At 52.9% G+C, this 24,317-nt stretch overlaps 1 protein-coding gene across 1 annotated transcript in view; it reads left to right on the top strand.

The window, feature by feature from the left end:
- Window positions 1–24,317, top strand: part of ABLIM2 (actin binding LIM protein family member 2) — a 189,812-nt gene that overhangs the window by 122,327 nt on the left and 43,168 nt on the right. Inside the window, exons 10-14 of the mRNA XM_023518759.1 lie at window positions 2,213–2,359; window positions 6,954–7,074; window positions 9,153–9,251; window positions 15,605–15,706; window positions 16,294–16,347. Coding sequence (XP_023374527.1) covers window positions 2,213–2,359; window positions 6,954–7,074; window positions 9,153–9,251; window positions 15,605–15,706; window positions 16,294–16,347 — 523 coding nt within the window. The remainder of the gene's footprint in view (window positions 1–2,212; window positions 2,360–6,953; window positions 7,075–9,152; window positions 9,252–15,604; window positions 15,707–16,293; window positions 16,348–24,317) is intronic.

Here is a 24,317-nt window from a genome sequence, read left to right as displayed (position 1 = left end):
AGGCCCAATGTTTCAAGGAAGCCCTGAAGCCTAGTGGTCAGGGAAAGCTTCCTGGAGGAAGTGGACCAGGGGCTGTGAGACCCTGGAGGATACAGGAAACCAAGTGGGGGCTAAGCCTGGCACATTGGGGGCACTGGGAGGAGACACCATAGGGTGAACAAGCTGGGAACGTGAAGGCTGTGTCTGGGGGCCTTGGTGAGGACTTGCATTGTCCAGCCAAGGAGGGTGTTCCTGGAAGGTTTCAGCCGAGGAGCCGTGTGCTACAGCAAGAGTGAGACATTCTACAGGAAGTGGGACCTGGACCAAGGAGCAGGATGGTGGCAGCATGGGTGCTAGAGTCAGCCTGGGTACCTCCTGCCCTACACCTCCCTGGCTGTGTGACTCTGGGCAAGTTACTCAGCTCCTCTGGGCTCTGATTTCTACATCTGTAGTAAGAGAGGAGTTACTGCCTGTGTTCCCTTCATGGGCTTATTGTGGTGATTTGTAAGCAAACGAAGGGCATAGATTAGCACTTATCTCAGGGTCGAGACCTCACAGTGGCTGCTGCTGCTGTCAGGAGGTTTTGTTAGAGGAATTTCTGGCAGGGGAGGCCTGCAGGGGCTGATGTAGAAGTGTAGGCAACACAGCCACCAGGGGCAGGAAAATGCCCCAGGGACAGGCAGGAGGACAGAGCATGTGATATGTGGGGTAACAGGGGGAAGGACACAGAGCAGCGCAGAGCTCGCCCACCAGGTGGACCTCTCCTGAGCAATGCTCAGCAAGCACGAGTGAGCGCCCTCTGTGGGCCAGAGGGGGAGAGACAGATGTGATCCTGAGCCCCACGCAGGTGGTAAACCCGCCCGCCTGTCAAATGTCTGGCACTTTGCCCAGTGTGTATGACCCTGTGAGTGCTCAGAAACGCTGTGAGTGTGTGTATTCAAACCTGTAGCCTTGAGGAAGCCTCAGTGGAGATGATCACAGGACAGCTGTGGTGTCAAAGAGGTGAGTTCTGAGACAGCAGTGAGACTCATGCACAGCCTGAAAACGTATATATGTGTCTTCATACACACCCACTCCCTCATGCATGCACACACTCAGAGCAGCCATCCCTGGGCAGTGGGAAACACACTCCGCGCAGCTGTCCCTGGGCCTGTGGGAATGCACATAAATGCGTGCTCGCTGGGCAGGCTCAGGTGCTGTGTGTGCTGTGTGTGGGGTGAGTGTACATGCAAGTGTGTGCCAGTAAGGAAGTGTGCTGTGAGTATGTGTGAGCACCTGTGTCAGTGCGTGGGTGTGTGCAGATGCCCGAGTATGGGTGTGCACGTGTGTGCTGGCATGTGAGGGCCAGTGGTATGTAAGGTGTCAGTGTCTGTGTCCCCACAGTGTGAAACAGGCATGTTCTCTGTGCAGGTGTATATGTGGGTGCAGATGGTGCACATGTGTGTTCCTATACATGTATACATGTATGTGCGTGCGTGTGCATCTCCCTCTGTATCCATGAGTTTCACATCCATGGATTGATGGATTCAACCAACGTCAGATTGAAAATATTCTGGAAAAAACAATAAAAATATGAATAAAATAATACAGTATATCAATATTTATCTTTAACTATTAGGTAGTGTAAGTCCTCTAGAGCAGTGGTTCTCAACCTGTGGGTTGCGGCCCCTTTTTAACAATGAAAATACATTGTGGCATTAGGAAGGTTGAGAACCTTCCTACAGCTCTTCCTAGGGGTGACACTGTATTTAAATTATATGGGAGGGTGGGTGCAGGTTACATGCAAACGTTACACCACTTTGTGTCAGGGACCTGAGTACCCATGGATTATGATATCTGGGGGAATCCTGGGACAGAACCCCCGCAAATCCTGCAGGACAGTTAATCCACATGGGTGCAGGCATGTACGTGTCTCTGCACTATACAAAGATGTACAGACACATGCCCGTACCTGTGTGTGAGTCCCACTGTCTTCTGTCACACATTCACCTCTTTGCCCTCACTTGCTGCCCTGTGATCATTTTCCCCACTACGTACAGAGGAAACTGAGGCTTGCTCAAGGCCACATGGCTCCTCCATGGCTGGGCCTCTGGGACCCAGGCTCCCTCCTGCTCTGGGGACTCCCCTGTGCTTTTGCCAGATCTGGGGTATTCCCAGGCCCTGGTCTGCACTGGGGGCCACTGCCCTGCAGGATGGAGTCTGACTGCCGCCCTCCCTCTGCTCTTTCTCTCAGGCAAAGCTTGGCAGTGAGATCCTTGACTACAGGGACTTGGCTGCCCTTCCTAAAAACAAGGCCATCTATGACATTGACCGCCCCGACATGATCTCCTATTCACCCTACATCAGCCACTCCGTGGGGGACAGGCAGAGCTGCGGTGAGGTACGGCCCTGCCTATGCTGCCCAGGCTCCCGGGACCACTTGGACACAGCCTACTTCTGCTCCACCGCTCTCCTGCTATGCTCAATCCTTCAGATAACCTTGTGCACGTCCTATTTAAGTAGTTCTCAGTGTGCTCTGGCCCCTTGCTGAAGGAGTGAGTCTGGAAAGACTCATTAAATGGAGCAGAAAGTAGGAAGCATGCTGGGGTTTAGGAAAAATGATAGAAACTCAGTTAAAATCTCTTAATTTTCTTAAGTATTGGGTTATTTTTCCATGTATGAAAGGCGTCCGTTCTCCATTGCACAGACTTTCTAGGCTGCCCCCACTCTCACTGTGGTGGCCCAAGGATTCCTTTAGCCAACCTGACCACCTGTTTGGACCACAGGTGATTTCCTGGTGTTCCTGCCGACAGTGTATATTATTACTTGGTGACGTCACAGCTGCTCTTCTCCATTTAATGTAGAATTCATTGTTGGTTTTCCACTTTTCTTTTTGTGACTTTGAGTTTCAGCGTCACTGTGGCTGCCTGAGTGGAAGAGCCATCTTTCCTCAGCTGTTGGCATATGGGCGACCTGGGCACAGGGGTGCCCCTGGGCAGGAAAACTCAGTTCTTTCAAATACTTTTCCCTTGGACCTCCTTATTTTGAGACTTCAGCAGCTCGATGTGGCTGATGCAGAGTGCGCCCAGCCTGGCCCTGCTGACAGAGCCCAAGGGCCAAGCAGGAGGGGAAGAAGAGCTCAGGGCTGGCAGGTGCCCCATGGGTGGGAGCAGCAAGCACCATTCACGCTGGGACAGGCTGGTGGGGTGCAGGAGGCAGCCTGTCTGCACTCACCCACCACAGGCCTCCATCGGCCAGCATCAGTCTCGCCCAGACTGGGCCCAGGAGCAAGTCAGGGAGCTCCAGCAACTTGGCTTGGTGCCGGAGCCAGTAAGCAGCAGAGCCGACACCCACATCCAGTCCTTTCTTCCCCCAAAGGCCACGTGGCTTGCTGGCTGTTCCCTTAACTGTTCACTTCCCAGAAGACGTGGGGAAGTCTAGCGAGCTAGTTCAGGCCCCCACCTCCCGCAGCTGTGCGGCGTCAGGCAAACGCAGCCTGAAGTGTGCACCTGTGTGAGCTGGCAGGGCACGTGGGGGCCGTGAGTGCGTGCAGAAGTGCTGGGTGTGGGCTGTTGTCACACTCAGCCCTGCTCACATGACTTGATGTGAGTGAGCACAGATGATTCCCGACCCAGGGCCTGCCACCATGGCAGGGAGCGGAAGGGAGGGAGGGCTGTGTGTGCGACTCAGGAATCCTCCTCCCTCTCCCTGGCACCTGGGTTGGCCTCTCTGCTCTTCCACAAAGTGCACCTGGTGTTTAGGACCCTATCCTCAGCTGGGAAAGCTGTCCCTAAGGGGCCCGCCTCAGCAGGTGGACAGTGCCTAGGGTCTTGGGTCAGGTGTGCTAACTCTGAGGCCCCCCAACACCAGTGCCTGAGGACAGTCCAAGTGAGTCACCCCTAAGGCCCATCACTTCCCCAAGGCCTTCCAATGCCAGAGGGTGCTGTGTGCAGGGCAGCCTGTGGCCTCCAGAGAGCCCAGCAGCTGGCATGGTAACAGTACAATCCAGGGATGGGGCTCCTTCCACCGCTGCGTGGGGCACATGCTCTCTCCCTAATCCCTGCCCACCCTGCAAGGGTGATGCCTTGTTCCAGGTCCCTCTGCCTCCACACTGCCTCACTGAGTCTTGGCCACACATTTGCAGGGGATGGGTGGTGCTTGCCCCCATAATGGGAGGTACCAGGCATAACCCCAAGCCCTAAGGTCCCCAAGTGGGGTCCCCTCTTGATGCTGGGCCCCCTTTTTTACCTTGTCCAGAGCACACCCAGGTGAGGGGCTTGTAGGCTATGCTCCCCAAGGCCTGAACCAAGGACCTTCCTTGGGAACCGATATGTCTTGGAGGACAAGAGGCAGGGCATGGGGGAGGCCAGGGTGGAGAAGGTCTCAGTGACATGGAATGGGTTTCCTGAGGACCTCTTGCTCTGGGTGCCTGAGACCATACTTCTCCAAGAAGGTGGTTTGGGGGTCCTGTTTTTGTCCCTTGTAGTTGAGTTCTTCTCCCGTTTGGACAGTCAGGTCTTGCTGTGTGAACACTGTGCCCAGTGTCTTTGGCCAGTTACTAAACTCTCCCTTCTCCCCCAACTGCCTGATGCCACAGACTAACAGGCCACTTCGTGTGTTGTGTCCACAGTCCCCTCAGTTGCTCTCGCCAACGCCGACTGAGGTAACCTCTCGCCCTCTGTCTGCCCTGCCTCTCATGCTGCCACCCAGGTTGTAAAGATAACCACCCCACGCACCCTAGGAGGGCCTCTCGGGCTCCTGGCCCTCCGTGGTTGGGGTTGCCCACCTGCGTTTTGGTTATTTTTACAATCCTGCCTCATCTGCATGCTTCCTTCATGTGTCTGCCAGCCCTCGAATGTGCATGCCTGGGACACAGCCCCGCTGAGCAGGTGCTCTGGGTCACAGCTTCTTCCAAGGAAGAGTCAGGAGGCAGCACAAGCTGGGGACCTCTTCCTGCCCCTCGGAGTGGCCCATGGCCCTTGAGGATGGACATTCAAACCGTGTTTCCCTGACCAGTAGCCTTTGTTACTTGCCATCCAGTTCCTTTTTCTTGGATTTTGTTTCTCAAAATTAATCAGTGGCATAGAGCATCAGGAATCTACGGGACATGATGTCCCCACCCCGGTACAGGGATAGAGTTGTGGCCAGGAATAAGGAACCATGACACAGCCACGTTGAGCACCTTCTCTGTGCTCAGCACTAGTGTAGTGTTTTGTACATATTAAGGTAAGTTCTATGATTTTTTTCTCAGAGAACCTAAGGCACAGACAAGTCTAATAACCTCTCCAGGGTCACAGCTCTGAAGCGAAGGAAGGTTCCAGCCTGGCTCTGGCTCAGAGCCTATGCTCACCCCACTGGGCCACCTGGCCTCCCACACCAGCCCCTGGAGAGCAGGGCTGCAGCTGTGGTTACCACAGCTAAAGTAGCGATTCCTAGGTACAAGTGACCTTTGCCATGCGGAGCTAGAACCTGGCATCTTTATATCTCCTCATGTACCTGCACAGGAAACCCAGAGGGAGGGATGTGTGCTCCATTCCCACACCCTTCCAGATGAGGCAAAGGGTCTGCTGCAGACAGAGCCCACTCTAAGGAAGAGCCTGGTCTCATTGCAAAGCTCCCTCTCTCAGGCCGTGACCCCAGGCTGGACACATAAGTGCATATGGTTAGTTAGTGGGAGGCTGCACAGCCAGGGGCAACCTGCAGGCTTCTGGACCAGAGGTGGTCACCCTGACCCCGAGCTCTCAGGCACCCTCACCAGGACCTGCCTGCTTCCTACCCTCAGCCAGGTTTCCCAGTCCAGCCCTCAGGAGTGGAGGCCTATGGTAGCTTACCTTCTTGTCCTCTCAGGCCAAGGCCTTCCCCTCGCTCCTTACAACCTGGAAGAGCCAGAACCTTCTGTAGAGCCCCTCATCCCTCTACTTCCTCCTTAATCTGTCCCCACAGACACAGGGCGTGTGTTAGTCCTGACGGCTATTCTGTGGGGTAGATCCTGTCCCGCATCCCACTTCCACATACCTTGCAGCAGCTGGGCATAGATGTGTGACAACCAAATGTGCAGGTGGCTGGCTTATGCCTCGGGTACATGCTGGGCAGGGAGCCAGGACACGTGTTGGGGGGGGGGGGCTTGTGGCCACTAAGGCTGTGCAGAGGGAACCTAGGGTAGGAGAGGAAAAAGACAGCAGGGCCTTGGCTGGCCTGGAGAGCATGCCCATGGCTGTGGGGTAGAATAGTCCCAAAGGACTCAGGGCAGGCACAGGTGGGAGTTTGTCTTGAGGCTGGCCTGAGAGTGCATGGGCAGGGCATGGACAAGCTTTAGGAACACTGAGCCATGAGGCTGGGAGTCAGGGGCCTGGGAGCCAGAATGGGAGCCCCATTGCTCAGCATAGTGCTGGCCTCGAGGGCAAAGCAGCATCCTCCCCATAGCGGGGGTCTGGCCGGGCCATGTCATGACCCAGGTCAGCATGCCAAGCTGTGGCAACAGGGCAGCCTCAGCCTACTCTCCCCAGGCCAGGGTGCCATGCCATCTCATGCCACCTGCCACCCACTCTGACCACTCCAAATAGCTGTTTGTTCCTGCTCAGATGAGGTCTGCCTTGTTAGTGCTTGTGGGTCTTATTGAACAGGGCTTCCTGGCTGGGAGGGACACCTTCCAACCTCCATGTGCTTCCAGCACGCTTAGAGTACCCCACTATGCACGAGGGACCCCTATCAGTCCTGGGGGAGTCCCAGTCGTTCTCACACTGTACACTGAGGAGCCCTGGATGCTGGAAAAGGCAGGGCAGGAGGAAACTGGGGAAGCTGGGGACCCAGGTTCTCTGACTGCCCCCAAGGAAGCCTGGCCTGCTAGGCGGCAGAGGGCGCTCTCCCGGGTGCTTGTAGGTGCAGGGGATTCAGCCACCTGGTCAGGAGCCCAGGGACCAGCTGCAGGTGGGGCAGGGTGATGGGGTGGGCAGTACTCTCAGTCCAGGTACCCACAGCTATGTCTTCCCTCCCAGGGGGACCAGGATGACCGCTCCTACAAGCAGTGCCGGACCTCCAGCCCCAGCTCCACTGGCTCGGTCAGCCTTGGGCGCTACACCCCGACTTCGCGCTCACCTCAGCACTACAGCCGCCCAGGTACTTGGCCACCATGAGTCCCTCACCCCCACAGAGCCATATTTCTCTTTAATTTTCCTGCTAAAAAGTAGGTCCTCTATACCATGATAGAAGGTGGGTGGGTGGCTGAGAACAGGTCAATTGAGCCACATAAAGAAAAGGACTCTTCAGGCCCAGGAGGGGAGGACAGCAGAGCCAGCGGCAGTTGCTGCCCTGTTGGCTGGGCACATTTTCCTGTGAAGCATAAGCGGAGTGATGATTATTATTATGCCACTAGTGAGATTCTCTGGGATGAAATTCTAGAGGAAGGAAGGAAGTGAAGTGACAGGGGAGGGTCCAGGAAGGAAGGTAGGAAGGTGTCCCTCCCAGCCAGTGTTTCGGTAGCACCAGATGTCAGCCAGTTCCGAGCCCTGTGGGTCTGTGGAGACTTGAGCTACGAAGGTAAAATCACTGGCTGGAAACTCGAGTCAGATATCCATTCGCTCCTCACCTTTTGCTGTGTTAGTTACCCCCAGAGATAGCCGTCTTCAGGGGAAAACGGGCAAGACCCCTGCCAGGCCCTCACCAGCAAGGAGGCGCCCGGAAGGGTCCTCTCCAGGTTCTCACCTCATTCCCTGCCTGGTGCCTGGCTGTGTCTCGTTCATGTATAGCTTTGAAACTCCTCAACCCCCTGAGTGTGTCGGAGCCACACACAGGGATGCTCCATGCAGATGCTGCCTTTTTTGAGGGATTTTTCCAAGCTGCTTCCTTCTTGGCCAGCTGCTGCATGATCCCATCCTCACATCCATGAACTACAGCTCTTACTTTTGCAGCCTTTGTGGAAAAATCAAAATTCATTCATTTGCAAAGTTATTTTCATTGACTCTTTGCAATGTGCCTGGTACATTCTGCTCAATAAATGCTGAGAAAGTGGGATGAGTGAGTGAGTGGATGAACGAGTGAGTGAATGTGTGTAAGTGAAAAAGCAAGTCCGAGAGTGAAGAGTCAATGACTCACATGAGAGAGGGAATAAGTGAGTGACTGAATGTATGAGTGTGTGTGTGAGTAAATGTAAGTGAATGTGTAAGTGAATGAATGTATGAGTAAGCGAATGAGAGTGAAAAAGTGAATGAGTGAAGAGTGAGTGAATGAGTTGATAAGTGAGTGAGAGAGTGAATGAGTGAGTGAATTATTGGAGTGAGTGAATGAGTTAGTGAATGACTGAATACATGAGTGTGTGAGTGAATGAATGAATGTGTAAATGAATGAGTGAATGTATGAATGTGTAAAATGAATGAGTGAGCAAGTGAGTGAGTAAATGTGTATAAGTAAATGAGTGAATGACTGAGTGAGTAAATGTGAGTGTGTATAAATGAGTGAATGAGTGAGGAGTGAGTGAGTCAGAGAGAGAGTGAATGCGTGAGTTAATGAGTGAATGACTGAATGTATGAGTGTATAAGTGAATGAGTGAGACAGAGTGAATGAGTGAGTGAATACATGAGTCACTAAGTGAGCAAATGAGATAGTGAGTGAAGAAATGAATGAATGAGAGTGAGTGAATGAGTCAGTGAGTGAAAAAGTGAGTGGCAGTGGGAGGGTGCAGCTGAGCAGGAGTGTGAAGGGCAGTGGGCTCCTCCTGGTGACCCCTGGCTGACTGCCTGCCATGTTCCGGGGTTCATGGTACGAGGCCACCTGGGCTTGTTAGTCAATAAGCTTGGCCTGGGCTGAACCCTACGGAGCCAGGACTGGCATCTTGCTGGGTGAGGCCAATGAGGTTGTCTGTTGACAGACCACTTCCTGACCTCTGGCCAGCTGCTCTCCACCTGGGCTCTTGGTCCAAGGAGACCCCCAATGTGGAGCAACAGGCCTGGCTCGGGGGACCATCCTTCCCTGGGAGGCCTGGCAGAGGCACTCGCCCAGCAGCTCTCCGAGCCACCACCTTTTCATCCTGAGGGATAGTCTTAGTGGCCTGAGGCATGTTTGGTGAGGCCCCCATGCCTCAGAAAAGTGTGCGCACCTCGAGAGAGGAAGCAGCGGGCTCCTGGTGAGTGGGGTCTGGGACTATTGGCTATGGCCGGCAGCCCAGAGCTGACTCTGACTTGCTCTCTGTTGCCCCGTAGCTGGTACTGTGAGTGTTGGTACCAGTAGCTGCCTCTCCCTGTCCCAACACCCAAGCCCTACATCCGTGTTCAGACATCATTACATCCCCTACTTCCGAGGTAAGGCGCGCAGTGCTGTGGGCTGTGGGTGCTCAGAGGGCTTCCGCGCCAGGCATCTGTGTGCTCGCTGTCCTGCATCCCCGCATGGCTTCCCCGGAGCCCTCTGTCTCATATCCTGTGCCCCTTGCTGTGTGTGTCTTGTGCGTCCAGCTCTGTGCCTCAGTTTGTAAATGTTCCTGGGAGGAGAATGTAGGGAACAGAAGGGGGTGGGCTTGGGATATTATTGGAAAGGGACCAGGCCTGGTTGGGCACCCACTGCAGGCTTTGTACTAAAAGCATCATTGCCTTTGAGTCCCTGTGTCAACCCCAAGGGCACAGGACACAGACACTCACCATCTACATCCCCACCTGGACACCTGCACATGAATCCCACTGGGAAATGGCCAAGCTGTGCTTTCCCCTAAACTATGTACTGACCTGTGTCCCCCAAATCCTTGTGTTGAAGCCCTCCCCCCAATGTGATTTCATTGGACACAGGGCTTATAAGGGGGTGACTAGGTTATGCCAGGTCACAGGGTAGGGCCCTGATCCAATGGGGCTGGCATCCTTGAAAGAAGAGGAAGGGACACCACAGCTGAGTCTCTCTCTCTGCGCACACTGAGAGGAAAGTCCGAGTGAGGATAAAATGAACGTTTACAAGCCAGAAATGGAGACCTTATGAGAAACCAGACCCTGCCAGATGTTGGTCTGAGACTTCTGATCTTCAGAACTGTGAGAAAAATAATGCCTATGTTTAAGCCAGCCAGTCTTGGTATTTGTTGCACAGTCCTAGCTGACTAATTGCTACACCATAGCACAGCACTCAGAGAGTTGGAGGGAGTAGCAATGGTCCGTGCTGATTCCTGAATGAGTCCCCTGTACCGCACAGCTGCACAGTGGGAAGGGCTCTGCCCGGGGCAGGAAGGCAAGGCAAGCGTCAGTGGCTTCTCCACCACTTGACTGTCCCCAAACAGGTTCAGGCGCACTTGCAATCTCTCGCTGTGCACATCGTCACTGGTTTTGAGTGGGCCCTGTGGTCTACTGAGAAGAGAGTCCTTGATCCTCACCTCTGGACTGCCCCTACAGCTTGTGGCCGTGCTGGGATGTCCTGATGCATTTGAGAAGAACAAAGTCTGAAATGGCACGTTCTGAGAGCAGGAACACAGCTCACAGGGCAGGGGGCTTTGCCGCACACATCCCCAGGGTCCCCAGAAGTCACACGTGGAGGGCACACTCTCCAAAGTCCAGAGTGAATGCCGTGGCTATCACCCAAGGAGATGCTGAGTCTTGCTTTGCTGAAGCGTCAGAAGGCCTCAGCTACCTGGCTTTCCTCCCACCTATGGTGGTCCTACTTTGGTGACAATAGTCCCCATGAGGTCCCTGGGAGGGGCGAGTCCAGAGCCCAGGCAGGCTCTCCTTGCCCTCTCCTCAGAGGCCTGGAGCCTGAGCAGACCCTGCAACTCTCTCCTCTTTTGCCCCTCTCTGAGTCTCCACCCTCTAATTCCTGCCACTCCAGTGTGAGGAGAGGCCAGGCTAGGTCCCCCAGGCAGCAACCAGCCTCTTCCTCAGCACATGAGAAAAGCCAGAGAGGACCCCGTGGGATGAACCTCCCAGACCCCTTCCTTCCATCCTTTGTGAAGAAAGAGAATGTGGAGGGCTGTGCCCACCTCACCCGTCAAAGTGTGGCTCTGACCACCCATCCCAGGCCATCTGCCAGGAACAGAGGGCACCAATCCTGTGTGGTCTGCTCTGGGTGGGGATGGGCACCAGCCCCATGGTTGGCCACCTGTGATGCCTGTCTCTGTCCTGGGTCCTGCCTGGCTGCTTCAGCTGCCAGTGCCTTTTGCGGAGAAATCAGACAGGGCCTCTGCCTTCCTACCTGGTGTTGAGTATGGGTTGCTCTGCACACATGTCTCTGCCCCTACCATCTCCCATGGCTGCCCATGACCTTGGGAGCCCTCTAGCCTCTTTCCAGAATGTACCCCTGAGGAGACTAAAGTTCAGAGATAAACCACTGGCCCAAATCCCAAAGCTACTTTGGGCAGAGCCCAGAGTCAGACTGCCACCTAGGGGCCTTTGTTCATTTAAGTCATATCTACTCTTGGGTCCTGAGTGCTCCCCTGAGGCCACACCAAAGGAAGCCTGTCCTTTCCAGCAGCCCATGAACTCCAGCTCATCCCAGTCTATGGACACTCTGATTGATGGCCTCCTCTCAGCTGGATGTGGGGCCCAGGGTCCATCTTCCCCCATTCACTCCCCATGGCACCTTTGGCACCTGTGGCCACGTCAGTGGACACTTCCCTCTGCACAGTGCTGTGGGAGGAGGGTCCCCAGGGAGAGGTGTGTCCCCTTGACCCGGCCCTCCTCCCTGCCCACTCCACCACCCAGCTTGGCACACCCTCCCACCGAGACCCACCTTCCACAGATCTGCTGGCCATAGCCATTTGCACTATAGTATGAATGTCAACCCTGGGGTGTCTCCTGGGGCAGTGCACAGTTTAAGTCTGACCTCTCAGCTGTCGAGCAGCAGGCTGCAGGGACAAGCAGGTGTGGAGTGCCCAGGGGATGTGCTGCTGCTGACTGTGGGGCTTCTCCTGACTGTGGGGCTTCTCCAAGCCACCTGATAGGAGAAGGAAGGCGGAGAGGCCCCCAGACGTGAGCCCCAGGTCAAGGCCACTTCCCTGCCACTCATTGTGCCCATGGGCATCTCTTCACCTTGTCGTGTCTGCTCTCTTGGCTCAAAAAGAGATCCTCGTCCCTGGGCCACCATGGAGGGTCGTGGTGCACAGCTCAGGTGGAATGTGGCAGTGTGTTGCACAGACAAACATGTGCACACGTCTTGGTTAGGTCTTCCAAGGTTTACACGAAACCGCAGGCTGGTCTTGCTTTGACGTCCCTTGGGAAGGTTCAACAAGAACCACCTGAGAGAGCTCCCAGGGGCCAGAGCTGGAACAATTTGAGCAACAAAATGACTAACGTGGTATTGGGTTTGTCCCCACTGATAAAAAATAAACATTTGAATAAACAAATAAGTGGAGAAGAGGCAAGCCTCCCACACAGTTCCAAAGCATTCATGTAGCTCCTCTGTCCTCAGGGAGCTGGGCTGTGAGTCCCGCTCCGTGTGTGGTTGAGCGTGAGCTTCAGATGGAGGCTGCCTCCCGGAGAGCACCTCATGGAAAGGGGAAGGAAGAACTCTGTGGTGGGCAATCCTGACGGACACTGCCCCAGCCGCAAGGGCACTACCAGCAGTGCTACGTCCTCCTGCCAGCAGGTGCTGGGGCACAGCGTGATGAAAGATGGCACGTCTCCTCTGTGACCTTCCTCCCAAACACCATGAGAAATACATCAAATCCCACTTCAGGGACATTCTACAACATTCTTCACCAGTACCTCTCAAAACTGTCAAAGTCATCAAAAACAAGAAGGTCTACAAAACTGTCACAGCCAAGAGAAGCCCTAGGAGACGTGAGGACTCAATGTAACGTGGTGTTGTGGTGTCACAAAGAGGACATTAGGTAAAAGCTGATGGAAACCTACTCAAGTGTGGTGTGTGGCTGGCGCCATCCTGCCTGTGCACCCTCAGGACGGTGGGGGAGACTGGCTAGGGAGTGTGCAGGAGCGCTCTACACAGCCTGAAACTGCAAAGCATTTATTTATATAAAAGAAAGTGGAGGCAGGTGCCAGCCCCATATACCGGGAGTGCTGGGGAACCCGGCCCCGGCCAAACAGCAACAAAAAATAGCCAGGCATTGTGGCGGGCACCTATAGTCCCAGCTACTCGGGTGGATGAGGCAAGAGAATCACCTAAACTCAAAAGCTGGAGGTTGCTGTGAACTGTGAGGCCACAGCACTCTACTGAGGGCGATAAAGTGACTGTCTCTAAAAAGAAAAGAAAGTGGAGGCAGAGAAGGAGGAAGAGGAGGAGGATATGGCTTTTCAAAAGAACCAGCTGCCAATCCAGAATGAAGGATGCTGGAAGTCCCTCCCAGCCGGTGTCAGGAACCTCCTGGGGTATGAACCGCCCGTAAGGGGCCTCTGTGCCTTTCCAGCGTCCCCCACAGCCGGGCTTTCTTGCGGTTTTCTCACAGCCACAGAGACATCAGCAGCTTAGGGTTTTTACCACTGAGGCCCAAGGAGGAAGCTGGCCTCTGAGCAGTGACCAAGCCGATCTCACAGGGCCCTGGTCCTGCTCCCACCAGCCCTGTGACCTCCACAGAAAGTGGACAAGTTGGCACCCATTCCACGGGGCCATCATGGCCATGCCACAAAATAAGTCAGGCAAAGTACCCAAGTGGAACTGTGGGCTCACAGCTAGCGATGCTTTTGTTCCGATGAAGCCACACAGGGGCCTGACAGCATGTATGCAGAGAAAGGAGAGGTCTGTGGTGGGCTGTGTTCTTCCCGAAGCCTGCCCGGAAGAGACAGAGCCCTGGCCTGGACTCATGAAGGATCTGGACAGTGGGAAGCCTTGGTCAGGGCATCGGAGGATGGAAGGGGGTTGTGGCCACTGTGTGTCAGGTGGGGGTCCGAGGTGGCAGAACTCGGGGACCAGGTTTAGAGAACCCAGGTGGCAGGGGTGAGGCATCCGATGGAAGCCGTGGGCCCTCCTCAGATAAACATGCGTGTGAGTCAGCAGGATCTTGTTTGTAATTTAGGGGATGCTGTACTATGAGCTAGGAACCGAGGAGGCACAAGAATGATGTAACGTGTCAGAGTCCTGGGCCAACTGGGCAACAGCCAAGATGGATGAGGGACCAGGATTCTAGATAGAAAGAATTGAGCCATTCACGGCCTCCTGGGTTCCTTGCTTCTGGAATGAGAGCAGCTCAGCTTAGTGACAGCACGGCAGGTGATTTTCGAGTTCAGTGGTGAAGGCCCCTCTTCTGCCATGCCTTGCCACATGTTTGGATGAATCTTGTCACAGCCCCAGGCAGCGGAAAGGATTCCTGGTTTCTTCTCAGGGCCCCTAGTACCACTGAGAGGTGCAGGAGCCAGTAGAGTCAAGGGAAGCTCCAGAAAGCTCTCTGCTGTTCTGGAGGGAGGTACCTAAGGGAACAGCCCTTACTGGAAGTGCCATCAGCATCGACAGGTGAAGTCAACACCCACACCCAAGCACAAGAAAGCACCCAAAGTTGGAGTCAATCAGATCCCCTTTGTGGCTGCAGCCCTGTGCAGGCCACCAGTTGGCATCTGCCCAAGCTGACCCCTCCCTGCCCTGGGCACCCTCCCACTGCACCCAGTCCGCCCACCACTCTCCAGTATGCTTACCTTGTTACAACTTGTCTCCTCTGATAATTTAGTGAGGCAAGAGCCCTTCTGGGCCAGCACCCATGGAGCTGTCCTCATTAGTCCACTAGGCGGTCCCTGGTTTGTCCCCTGGCAGGCCTAGCACAGTGCTTGCTCCCCACCCCCCGTGGAAGCTCTGATTCTTTACGATGTCACTTTTGGGACCTGCTGCTTTGAAAGGCTGCAGCTCAAAGGGAATGTTCTCAAGTTAAGAGCACCCTTCCTCTGGCCATCCTGACAGCTGGTACTGCGGAGGGTTCCAAAGGCCAGGAGAGAGGGACGGCGCCTTGAGAGGGTCTTCCCAAAATGAGCATAAACCTTGTCGTCCAGCGTGTTCAGTGCCCATACGTCTGTCTGTCATACCATTCCTTAAATGGGGGGGTCCCCCAGGTGATTCAGCATTTTAGATTTGTGACTTGATAATCCAACCTTGTTCAAAAAACAGCAATTACAACTGAAGTAAGAAATTAGAGCCAGGGCCAGAGGCTCTGAGGACACTTTCCATTTAATTTGCCAAAACATTGTTTTGTTTGGGAACTTGGCAACTGAAGGATACTGTTCTTTTCTTATTTTGCTGTAGCGGGTAGAATTTTGCTCAATGGCCTTTAAAGATGATTTTGATTCATTTTGGCATTTTGGTCCTATTCTGAATGACTAATGGTGGATTCTCAAGGAAAGCAGATCTTTATGTACAAGAATAATTAGGAAGGGAAGCCTTGGTTTTGCTGATTTTTAATTTGCTGGATTCAAATACCCACCACGGCAGGAAGTAGACAGGACTGGGTGTGCACCCCCAAGGACCCTGGGCTCCACCAGAGGGCCCAGGCCACCACCCCAGAGGGAGCTAAGAACAGCAAGCTCATTATGCCCCCGGGCACTGACTGGAGCTCACCCCCAAGGTTGGATTAACAAGGTTGCACCAATCTGCAGATGTCGATAGGGGCCCACGCTCCCTCCGCTGGGCAGAGGGCATAGGTGCCGCCCCAGGCAGGAGAGACGGGGGCTGCGCGTGGGCTGTTATGTTTGAAATACTCTGCTCTGCTTTTCCTTTTCCCCTTTGGTCTGCGGTTTTGCTCTTCTGTCTGGAGGCAGTGAAAGTGGCCGGAGCACCCCCAGCCTCTCTGTGCTGTCAGACAGCAAGCCTCCTTCCTCCACCTACCAGCAGGCGCCTCGCCACTTCCATGTCCCAGGTAGGCCCAGGGTGTGTCAGATGGGGTGGAGGTCTGGCTGCACCTGAGTTGTTGTCAGGGGCTGGCCTGGACTCCGCAGCTGCCAGGTGACTCACCATGCTTCTCCACTGCTGCCCCAGACCCTGAGGGTCTTTAAAGACCACCAGATAGCTGTGCATATCCCCAGACAGATGTGTGTTTGAGTTTCTCCCAAAGTCCCACAAACACCGGGCAGATACATTTGTCCTCCTGGGAATGGAACAGAGGAGAAGGGCCATGTGAGCCGAGCAGCGACTGGGCCCAGGGCCTGAGGCCATGTGAGCCGAGCAGCGACTAGGCCCAGGACCTGAGGTTCCCGTGTGTCGCCTGGCCTGGTCACCTCACCTCCCTCATCCCTCCCTGAGCCCCTTCAGATGGGCTGGAGTGAGTGGAGTGGAGAAGCATGGTCTGGTGTCTGAGGCCGCGGTGTTGGTTGCTTGCTGGGTGGCACATTCATCTAAATCTAGGTGAGTGCTTGTTGCCAACAAAAAAGCAGTAGAACGAAAACCAGCACAATCTGCTCGCTTACCCTCCTATTCTCTCCTTTTTTTTTCTTTCTTCTTTCTCAGACACTGGCGTAAAAGATAACATCTATAGGAAACCCCCTATCTACAAACAGCATGGTACAGTCGGACCCTCCGCTGCCCTGGTTTGCCCGCATGCCTGTCTGATCACATCCTTTGGTCTGCGCTAATTAATGTGGCGAAGGCACCTCCCAGGCCCTTGGCCCTCTGAATGTCAAGTGCACATTCACCAGTAGCCTCCTGAAAACCTTCTTTTCATAAGTTACAATGAAGGGTGCATCCGAGTAAGGACACATCTGTGTGTAACAAACCTGAGGCTATACTGCCCGTCAGAGGGGCTTGGGGTGTGCCTGGCTGTGCTGCCTTCAGCCCTGCTGCTTTGGGGGAAGCAGCATGACTTTAGCCAAGATGACAAGAGGTGGGGGCTTCTGGAACCACGACCTGATCCAGGCCTGGTCTTTGGAAGACAACAAACTAGAATCAGTTGTTCATCTCATCGGGAGAATTTAGGTCCTGTGTTCTGGGAATTTCTGATGGCAGACTAAACAACCTTGCCTTCAGTTAAAGAGATTTCTCGCCTAAGCAAATAGGAGCTGGAGTTGTTTCACAGTGAGGGCCTCTCTTAACCCTCTGATCCCTCCACCTCCACTCTACCTGAACTGTACCACTGGGATAGGTATGCAGGGAACAGATGCTTGGGCTGTGGAACAGGAATCCCGGGCTCAGAGCCTCCCCCTCTGTCTCCTCCTGGGATTTCTGGGTGGCTGAGGGCATGCTGCTTCCTTACCCTGAGCCTCTGTTTCCTCGTCTGCAAAACAGGACCCTCTGTCCCACCCTTTTCATAGGCTGGTTGTGAGGACTTTGTAGAATAAGAAACGTGGAAACATGTCCTAAACTGTAAAGTGCTGTGCACGTGGTAGGGACTGTTACCAAGTTGCTAGAGATGGGTTAAGGGATTTCCACATTGCATGTTCTTGTCCAGACGCACCCTAAGAAGACAGCCACGTTCCACATTGACAACTGGAAGAAACTTTTAGGTGAAATCTTACAAAACGTGTGCTGTCTGTGACTTTCTGACAACTTAGTGATCTAATTATGCACATGACTTTTTAAATGTTCTCCATAATGGCAATAGGCCCTGTACGTGGTCCACGTTTTCCTTTTCCCAAGAAGGAAAAATAGGAATTAAATCTTCTGGGTTTCGGACTTTTGCCACTGCCTTTCAACAAGAATCTCCAGGAGGGGCCAGAATGCAGTGAGCTAGTTAGACTCTCGGCCCCTAGAGTTTGCCCAAGCCAGTTCCCTCATGTTACAAGTGGGGAAACTGAGGCCAACAGAAGGAGCAGTCATAGCAGGTGACTGTCTTTCGCTTGTGGTTCCCAGGTAGAGCAGCCTGTGTGGAAGGCTGAGTATCCTGTGCTCGTGGGGGCGTACGTTGGAATTAACTCCTTGGCCTTTTATTAACAACCCCTGTGCCTCACACAGCATAGGAGGTGGTGGCCCCTCAGGGACTCCAGGTCACAAAATTGCTCCCAAAAGGCTGAAAAAGCCAGATCTAAGACAAAGAGCTTTGACATCAAATGTTTTAACTAAGTCATCTGGCAAAGACATTACTATTACCAGCGATCATCTTGGTGGTTTTAAAAAACAAATCTAGATATAACTGACTCTCCCCAAAGCGAGTTAGTTCTATTCGATCAAACCCTGAGCAATTACCAAAACCCTTTTGTCATTCCAGAATTTTGTTACATTGAAGTAGATTTTGTAGGGCACCTACTCCCTGTCAAGCTTTTGGCCATATTCCTGGGATTAACATGAGTGAAGTCTGTCTCCAACCTGGAAGGAAATGGGCCTTGTAATTTGCATGTGATTGGACATAAATTGAGGTGTTATCTGGGGAGATGCCTATCCCTTCACAGGGCTCCTGAGAGCCATCAGAAAACAATGAATGGATTAGCATGCCCTTGGCTCCTAATACACACATAGAATGATATTTTTTATAAATTTCTTCCCATTCTAAATAAATTATGTCCTATAGACAGTGTGTGCATGTATGCATAGGTGTCTGTGCGAGCATGTATGCTTGTGTACATGTGACTAAGACCCACACTTGGCCCCTCTGCCCTGTCTGGGCAAACTGAGCATCCATTAATCTCAGAGGGGACAGGGGAGCCCAAGTCAGACTTGAGCAGTCCTCGTTGTCATTTCCCAACTTTCCTGAAGTAAACTGTGGGTTATGACATTGAATTACTGAACTGTTTAATTAGTTCACGATAATACATTCAACAAGTTAAAAAACCTAAACCTTTTAATTAATGTATTTACTTTTCCACTGTATATTGCAAACTCATTGAAAGTTTTTTTTTTTTTTAATTAGCTCTTATACCCAAATCCCATTCCTGCTTCTAGATATTGGGCCTCCAGCCCTGAGGGTGGGCAGGACTGCCAGGCCAGGGTGGGTGACTCTTGGTGCAGAGGACAGGATGGGTGGTGTTGGCATGGCTGCCATTTAGTGCGTGGCAGCCACATAAAGTTCAAGGAGGTCAGATTGTTTCACCTGGACACCTCTGCAGCTAAAGGAAGCTGAGGCCAGGGTTGAGCGTGACCCGTCAGTGGCCAAGCTGGCGTCCACGCCCCGCATGCCTGGCCCTCGACCCTGCTGTGTCATGTTACAGCACTTAGGACCTGACAGTATTTTCTTATACTATATTAGCTCCACTCTACTTGGTCATTATTTATTGGCTTTTTAAAAAGAGAAAGAAAGCAAAGAAAATGAACAGAAAATAAAAAGAAAGGAGACCAACAAGTTAAGTCAAGAAATGAGCAGCTCCCTGGATAGTCAGGAACTGACAGGCGGCAGGACCAGGTGACCAGTCTGGGAGGGAAGGAGCTGGGGCGGGGAGACCTGGCCACCAGTGAGGCCCCCAGGTAAGGACTGAAACTCAGATGCAGGTGTGCTCTTATTTTGCATTTTCATGTACCTTTGAGTCACTTGCAATATTGAACCAAGTTACATTTAGGAGCGTTAAGTAAAAAAAAAAAAAAAAAATCAGAGAAAAATATCCATAAATATGTCAAATTTATTCAAAAATTAGAAAAGAGGATTACAACCTGAGATGTGCAGTGATGGCAAGACACAGGTGTGTCCACAGAGAGGAGAGTGAGGGAAGCTTTGATTGGCAAACGGAGAAGTTCACACAAGCCACCTGGAAAGAACTAGTTGGTTCCAGAGACCCAAAGCAGGGCTGGGGACAGTTCTCGCTGGCAGAGATGGGCATTGGCGTTGCTGGGCAGTATTCTTTCCAGGGCAGCTTGTCTGAGTCACTGAAGTGCTGAAGTGTCTCCTGGGGTTACTCCCCGAGACAGTCTTCATTTCAGACAGACAAGCAGGAGCTCCTCCCTTTCCTGCTGCCCCTGCTCTAGTTGGTCCAGGTCTGATGAAAGGCAATTCCCTCCTGGTCCCTGCAGCCATAGCAGGAGGCAGACACCAAGCAGGCCACGGCCCTCTGCCTCAGTAATGTCGCCCGAGCAATTGCTTCCCTCTCAGAGCCTGGCTCCTGCTCAGGGTCTTTCTGCAAGTAGACCCCGCAGGGGAAGGAGCAGTGCCTGACACTTAATGCAAGCTCATTAGAACAAGGTAATGCTTCACTCAGAATGCCCAAGGAAGTTCCTCCGTCCAGTGCAGGGACAGCACTAGTATTTCACTACATCTGTTGTTTCATTTCTGAGCAAATGTGAGCTGTCAGGTGGCAATATGAGGATGGAGCTTTGGTTCTGCATCCCGAGAAAGATCAGAGACCCCTACTCACTGGGGTGCCTCCAGCTGAGGCTCCTCCAGGACTGGGGGTGGGAAGTCAGCCTTTCCCTGAGGGTTCCTCATTCCAGGGCTTGGAAGGAGCTATCTGCACCATGCCAGAGACACACTCCCCTTTTCTGGTGCAGAGGACACAGACAAGGGTTGGTCATAGAGGTGAAGGATCCAGGGAGGGAGGGAAGGCACAGGACACGCCTGGGGGCCTGTGACACCAAGCCCTGCTTCCCTTTCCTTTGGTGTCATTTTTAGTCCTGACAACACCTGGTGAGCAGATGTCATTATCCTGACTCAGTAGGTGAAGAAGTTAAGCATGGAGGGCTTTAAGTGACTTTGATTATCCAAGAAATATTTTTTAGGCACTCACTATGTGCTAGGCCCTGTCCTAGTGCCAGGGACACGTGGGTGACCACTTGTGGCCCCTACCCCATGGAGCTGAGATTCTGTGGATTTAAGCACACTTGATAGGTTGTGCTCAGCAAGGTTTCCAATTTCCAGTCCCATGCTCTGGACGCCACCCACATGTGCACACACATGTACATACACATGGATGCACATACACATTCTGTCTCAACTCCAATTCAGTTTGAATTGTAGATATGGGTGTCATTCTGGGAAGAGCATGAAAAATCATGCTGATGGGTTGACCCCTTAGAAGCCGAGTGTGGAAGACAGAGAAGAGGACATGTTCCTCTAGCCTCTAGCAGTGCCCTCTGGGGTCCTGGGAGACAAGGAAGTCTCGCTCTGGCCTGAGAAGCACATCCTTGAGCACCTTCCCTAGGTCCTGAGCACCCCTCGTGTTGGAGGCAGCACCTGCCACATGCCACCCCATCCTATAGGCAGAAGTCCAGCAAGGGTCTCAGCCAAAACTACTTGGTGGCTGCAGAGCTCTGGTTGGCACTCCTCTGGATGCCATCACGAGAGCCTTGGAGGTCAGATCTTCTGGAGTGGTTAATGCCAGCAGAGAGGGCATCCTTTCCAAGGAAACAGAGGGGCCTGCTGTGCCATGTCCCCCCTGTAGTTCACCTCTGTGTGCCTGCCGTATGCAGGTCACCACATCAGGTATCACAGGCAGTGCAAAGGCAGTCAGATGCAGCCCTTGCCCTTGAAGCTTCAGCTGTTAGCTTCACAGTGGGGAAGTGGCTTTGTGACAATTGTGTAAACACAATTGGTGTTGACATAGCTCTAAGTTTCATAATGAACACATCTGATGGAAAGAACAGTGCAATTCCAGCTCAGCCTTCTGGGCCAGACAGATGAGGTCCGAATTACCTGTGTGACCTTAGCCTCTGAATCTCAGGCTCATGACATCTATTGTGATCTATTAACACACCTAAATAATTTTTCCAGATGGCTGTACTGGGCCTGCCCAATAAGCAGGTATTCAGTAAGTGCTTATCACATGTATGGTCTCAGGAGTGCTGCTGTGCTGGCTTTGCTCACCCACTCAGAGCACTTCTTATGTATAAAAACCTAATACACCTGCCTGCCTCCACCCCCTGGCCTGTAAGCTTCTGAAAGACAAGGGTCATGTCGGAGTTTTTCTGTGTCTCCCATACTTAAGACAGTATAGGTGCACACGAGGCGCCCAGCACAGGGAGAGGGCACACAGTGGCAAACAGACCGTAGATGGAGGGAAGGATGGACAGAAAAAGGGCTGCGTGGATGAACGGACACACCAGTGGGCAAAGAGAGGGGCAAATGGCTGAGAGGCGAGTGGCTAGCTGGACAAGTGAGAATCAAAATAAGTGGGTGGATGGTGGTGGATTAGAGATGGATCTATGATTGGATGGATGGATGGATAGTTAAAGGACTGGGTGGATGGGTGGGTAAGCAGAAGGGTGAGCAAATACATGTGTAGAAACGAATGAACAGGTAGCTGAACGGATGCATGCAGACATGCATGGATGTCAGATAGAAATGAATTATGAGGTGGGGTGTGGGCCAGAGGAACAGCAGGCCCATTCTATATCCAGAGTGAAAATCGTACTTTCACTGAAATGCCCCACCCAAGATTCCCCAAGGGATTCAGGGAGCAGGAAGTCGGCCTTTTGCAGAGGGCTCCTCATGGCACATGCATTCCAGGACACAGGAGGAACTGCCAGGGTGATGCGAGAACACACCAAACTCTCTGATTGTCCCAAATTGATCTGTCTTTTGGGATGTCATTGATCTGACCCCCTAAAACAATGTGCTGAAAATCAGCGTCACAGTTTGCCTCTTGTTCACTCCTCATTTTTCGAACCTGCAAGCCGAGTTGTCCCTTCCATTCCTGCATTCACTGAGTTGCTTCCCGTGATCCTCACACCTTGGAGGGGCAGGCATCATTTGTCCACTTTACACATCAGGAAACAGAGGCTCAGAGCTGGTAAGAAAGCAAGCCGCCAGTAATACAAAGTGCCAGAATCCTGTGTTTTTCGACCCAAACTCCTAGTTCTCAAGAGAACCTGTTGTATGTTTTGCAGACGAGTAAACTTTGGTTTCAAATAGCTCTTGGTGTGGGTCTGGTTAAACCATGCCCACCTGGCAGTGCTTGCAGAGGGAACTTGCAAATCTGGCAGAACACCCTCTTGTCACTCAGGGGGCACTTTAGCACCCCAAGATGGCTCTCGCAGCCAGAATGTGCCTGGCCAACCTGTCCTCCCTGGCTGCCCCACAACTCTAGGGGCTGAGATTTCTTGTCCCAAAGAGCCCTGTTTTAGGAGACACTTAACTCTTTTCACGCTTGCAGAAAGTTGGTGATCCACCTTGGTCCTCCTATTTCTGCTGACAGACTTAGCCCCTGGGGCCTTCTCTGGCTTGAACAGGAGCTGTGCTCTTGGAGTTCCAAGTAGCCCCTGGTGTTTGCAGGGGAGTTGTCAAGAGTCGGGGCTGATGAATGGCCACGTACTTGAGGCTGTTGTCTGGGCAACAGGAGAGCCACCGTGATGGGCACACGTCCGCTAGCAGGCTCCCTGCCCCCTCCATCTCTCCATTGCTGCGCTCCGCAAGCAGGCTCGGGGTTAATTTGCCTCTGTGAGTGGAAAGAACAGGGTTTTTTATTTTCACATTGAAAATCACTGTCTCTCCTGGAAGAAGGAAGGGCAGGTTGCCGTTGAAAGTGACAAGATGTCAGCATGTGCAGAACAGACAGCTCAGTCTTCCATTTTGGCCTTATCTTGTCAAGGTCCGGTAGCCCAATCCCAAATTTCCAAGCTCTCTGGCCTGGTATCAGTCTTATCCTTGGTGGTGCAGGAGGCAGGGTGCTCCAAAAGACTGCCAGGTCCGAGCCCGCCGCAGGCCACAGGTAAGAAGCCCCCCCCCCCAGCATGTCCTTACTGAGGCCTCTTCGCGGCGAGCTGGGGAAGGAGATGGGTTTTCATTTCATTGTTCTGTGCATGGGGTCAGGGTTGTGGTGTGGGAGACACAGACTGGCCTTTGCCTGCTAGACCAGATGCCAAGACTGTCAGCATGCCCTTGTGTGATGTGTGTACTCATTCTTGGTTAGAAATCATGACAGCCCCCCAGAAAGGTGAAAGGAGAATATGGACACCTCATTGCTCAGCCCCAGATAATAGTTGTGGGAAAGGAACTATTACGAATGCCCTTTGCTTGTTCTATTGCACTGAGTTTGTTTCTGGCTGTATTTTGTCATTTCTTTACTGCTCCCCACCTGGGGCTATTCCCAGTGGCAGAGCCCCCTCACCCCCTTGGGTTTTGCCAGTAGCAAGGAGTGAGATGAGGCAGACAGGAAGGACGTTGGACTCGCCTGGGTCGTGTCAGCCCCTGCTGCCCTCGAGCCGGTGGCCTTGGGTGAGGTGTGCCATCTCCCTGAGCCTAGGTCTCCCGATCAGAGAAATAGGGGATGCCCCCTCCTGCAGACTTGGGTGGGAGCAGGCAGTGATGCTCACAGAGCACCTGGCCCGGTCCAAATGCAGGGCCTCCATGGCTGAGGCCTTCTGCTGCTTCAAAGCTCAACTGGGAATGTCTTTAAATCTGTGTTCTCTATCTAAAAACATGACTGTACTTCTCTGTGTGGCTATTTGGTTAGAATGGAAATTAGGCATCACTTCACACACCTGCTGCTGATTCTCAAGCTTTTCCTGCCCAAGGGCACCCCCCAAGCCAGTCTCCTCCACTCTGCCTGGTCCTGAACCCTAGAAAGCCACTTGTACTGTTGGCCTTTTCTTTGATTGTTTTCTCATTTTTGAATATAACTGTAAAGTGGGAAATTGAGACTCAGAAACCTAAAATAAATAGTGTGTTGCCTTTACAAATT

This window comes from Otolemur garnettii, unplaced genomic scaffold (genome assembly GCF_000181295.1).
Source record: "Otolemur garnettii isolate 467f Iridium unplaced genomic scaffold, OtoGar3 scaffold00146, whole genome shotgun sequence".
Taxonomy (NCBI): domain Eukaryota; kingdom Metazoa; phylum Chordata; class Mammalia; order Primates; family Galagidae; genus Otolemur; species Otolemur garnettii.
The sequence above is the reverse complement of the archived record's forward strand: the minus strand, read 5'-3'. Positions and strand labels throughout refer to the sequence as shown.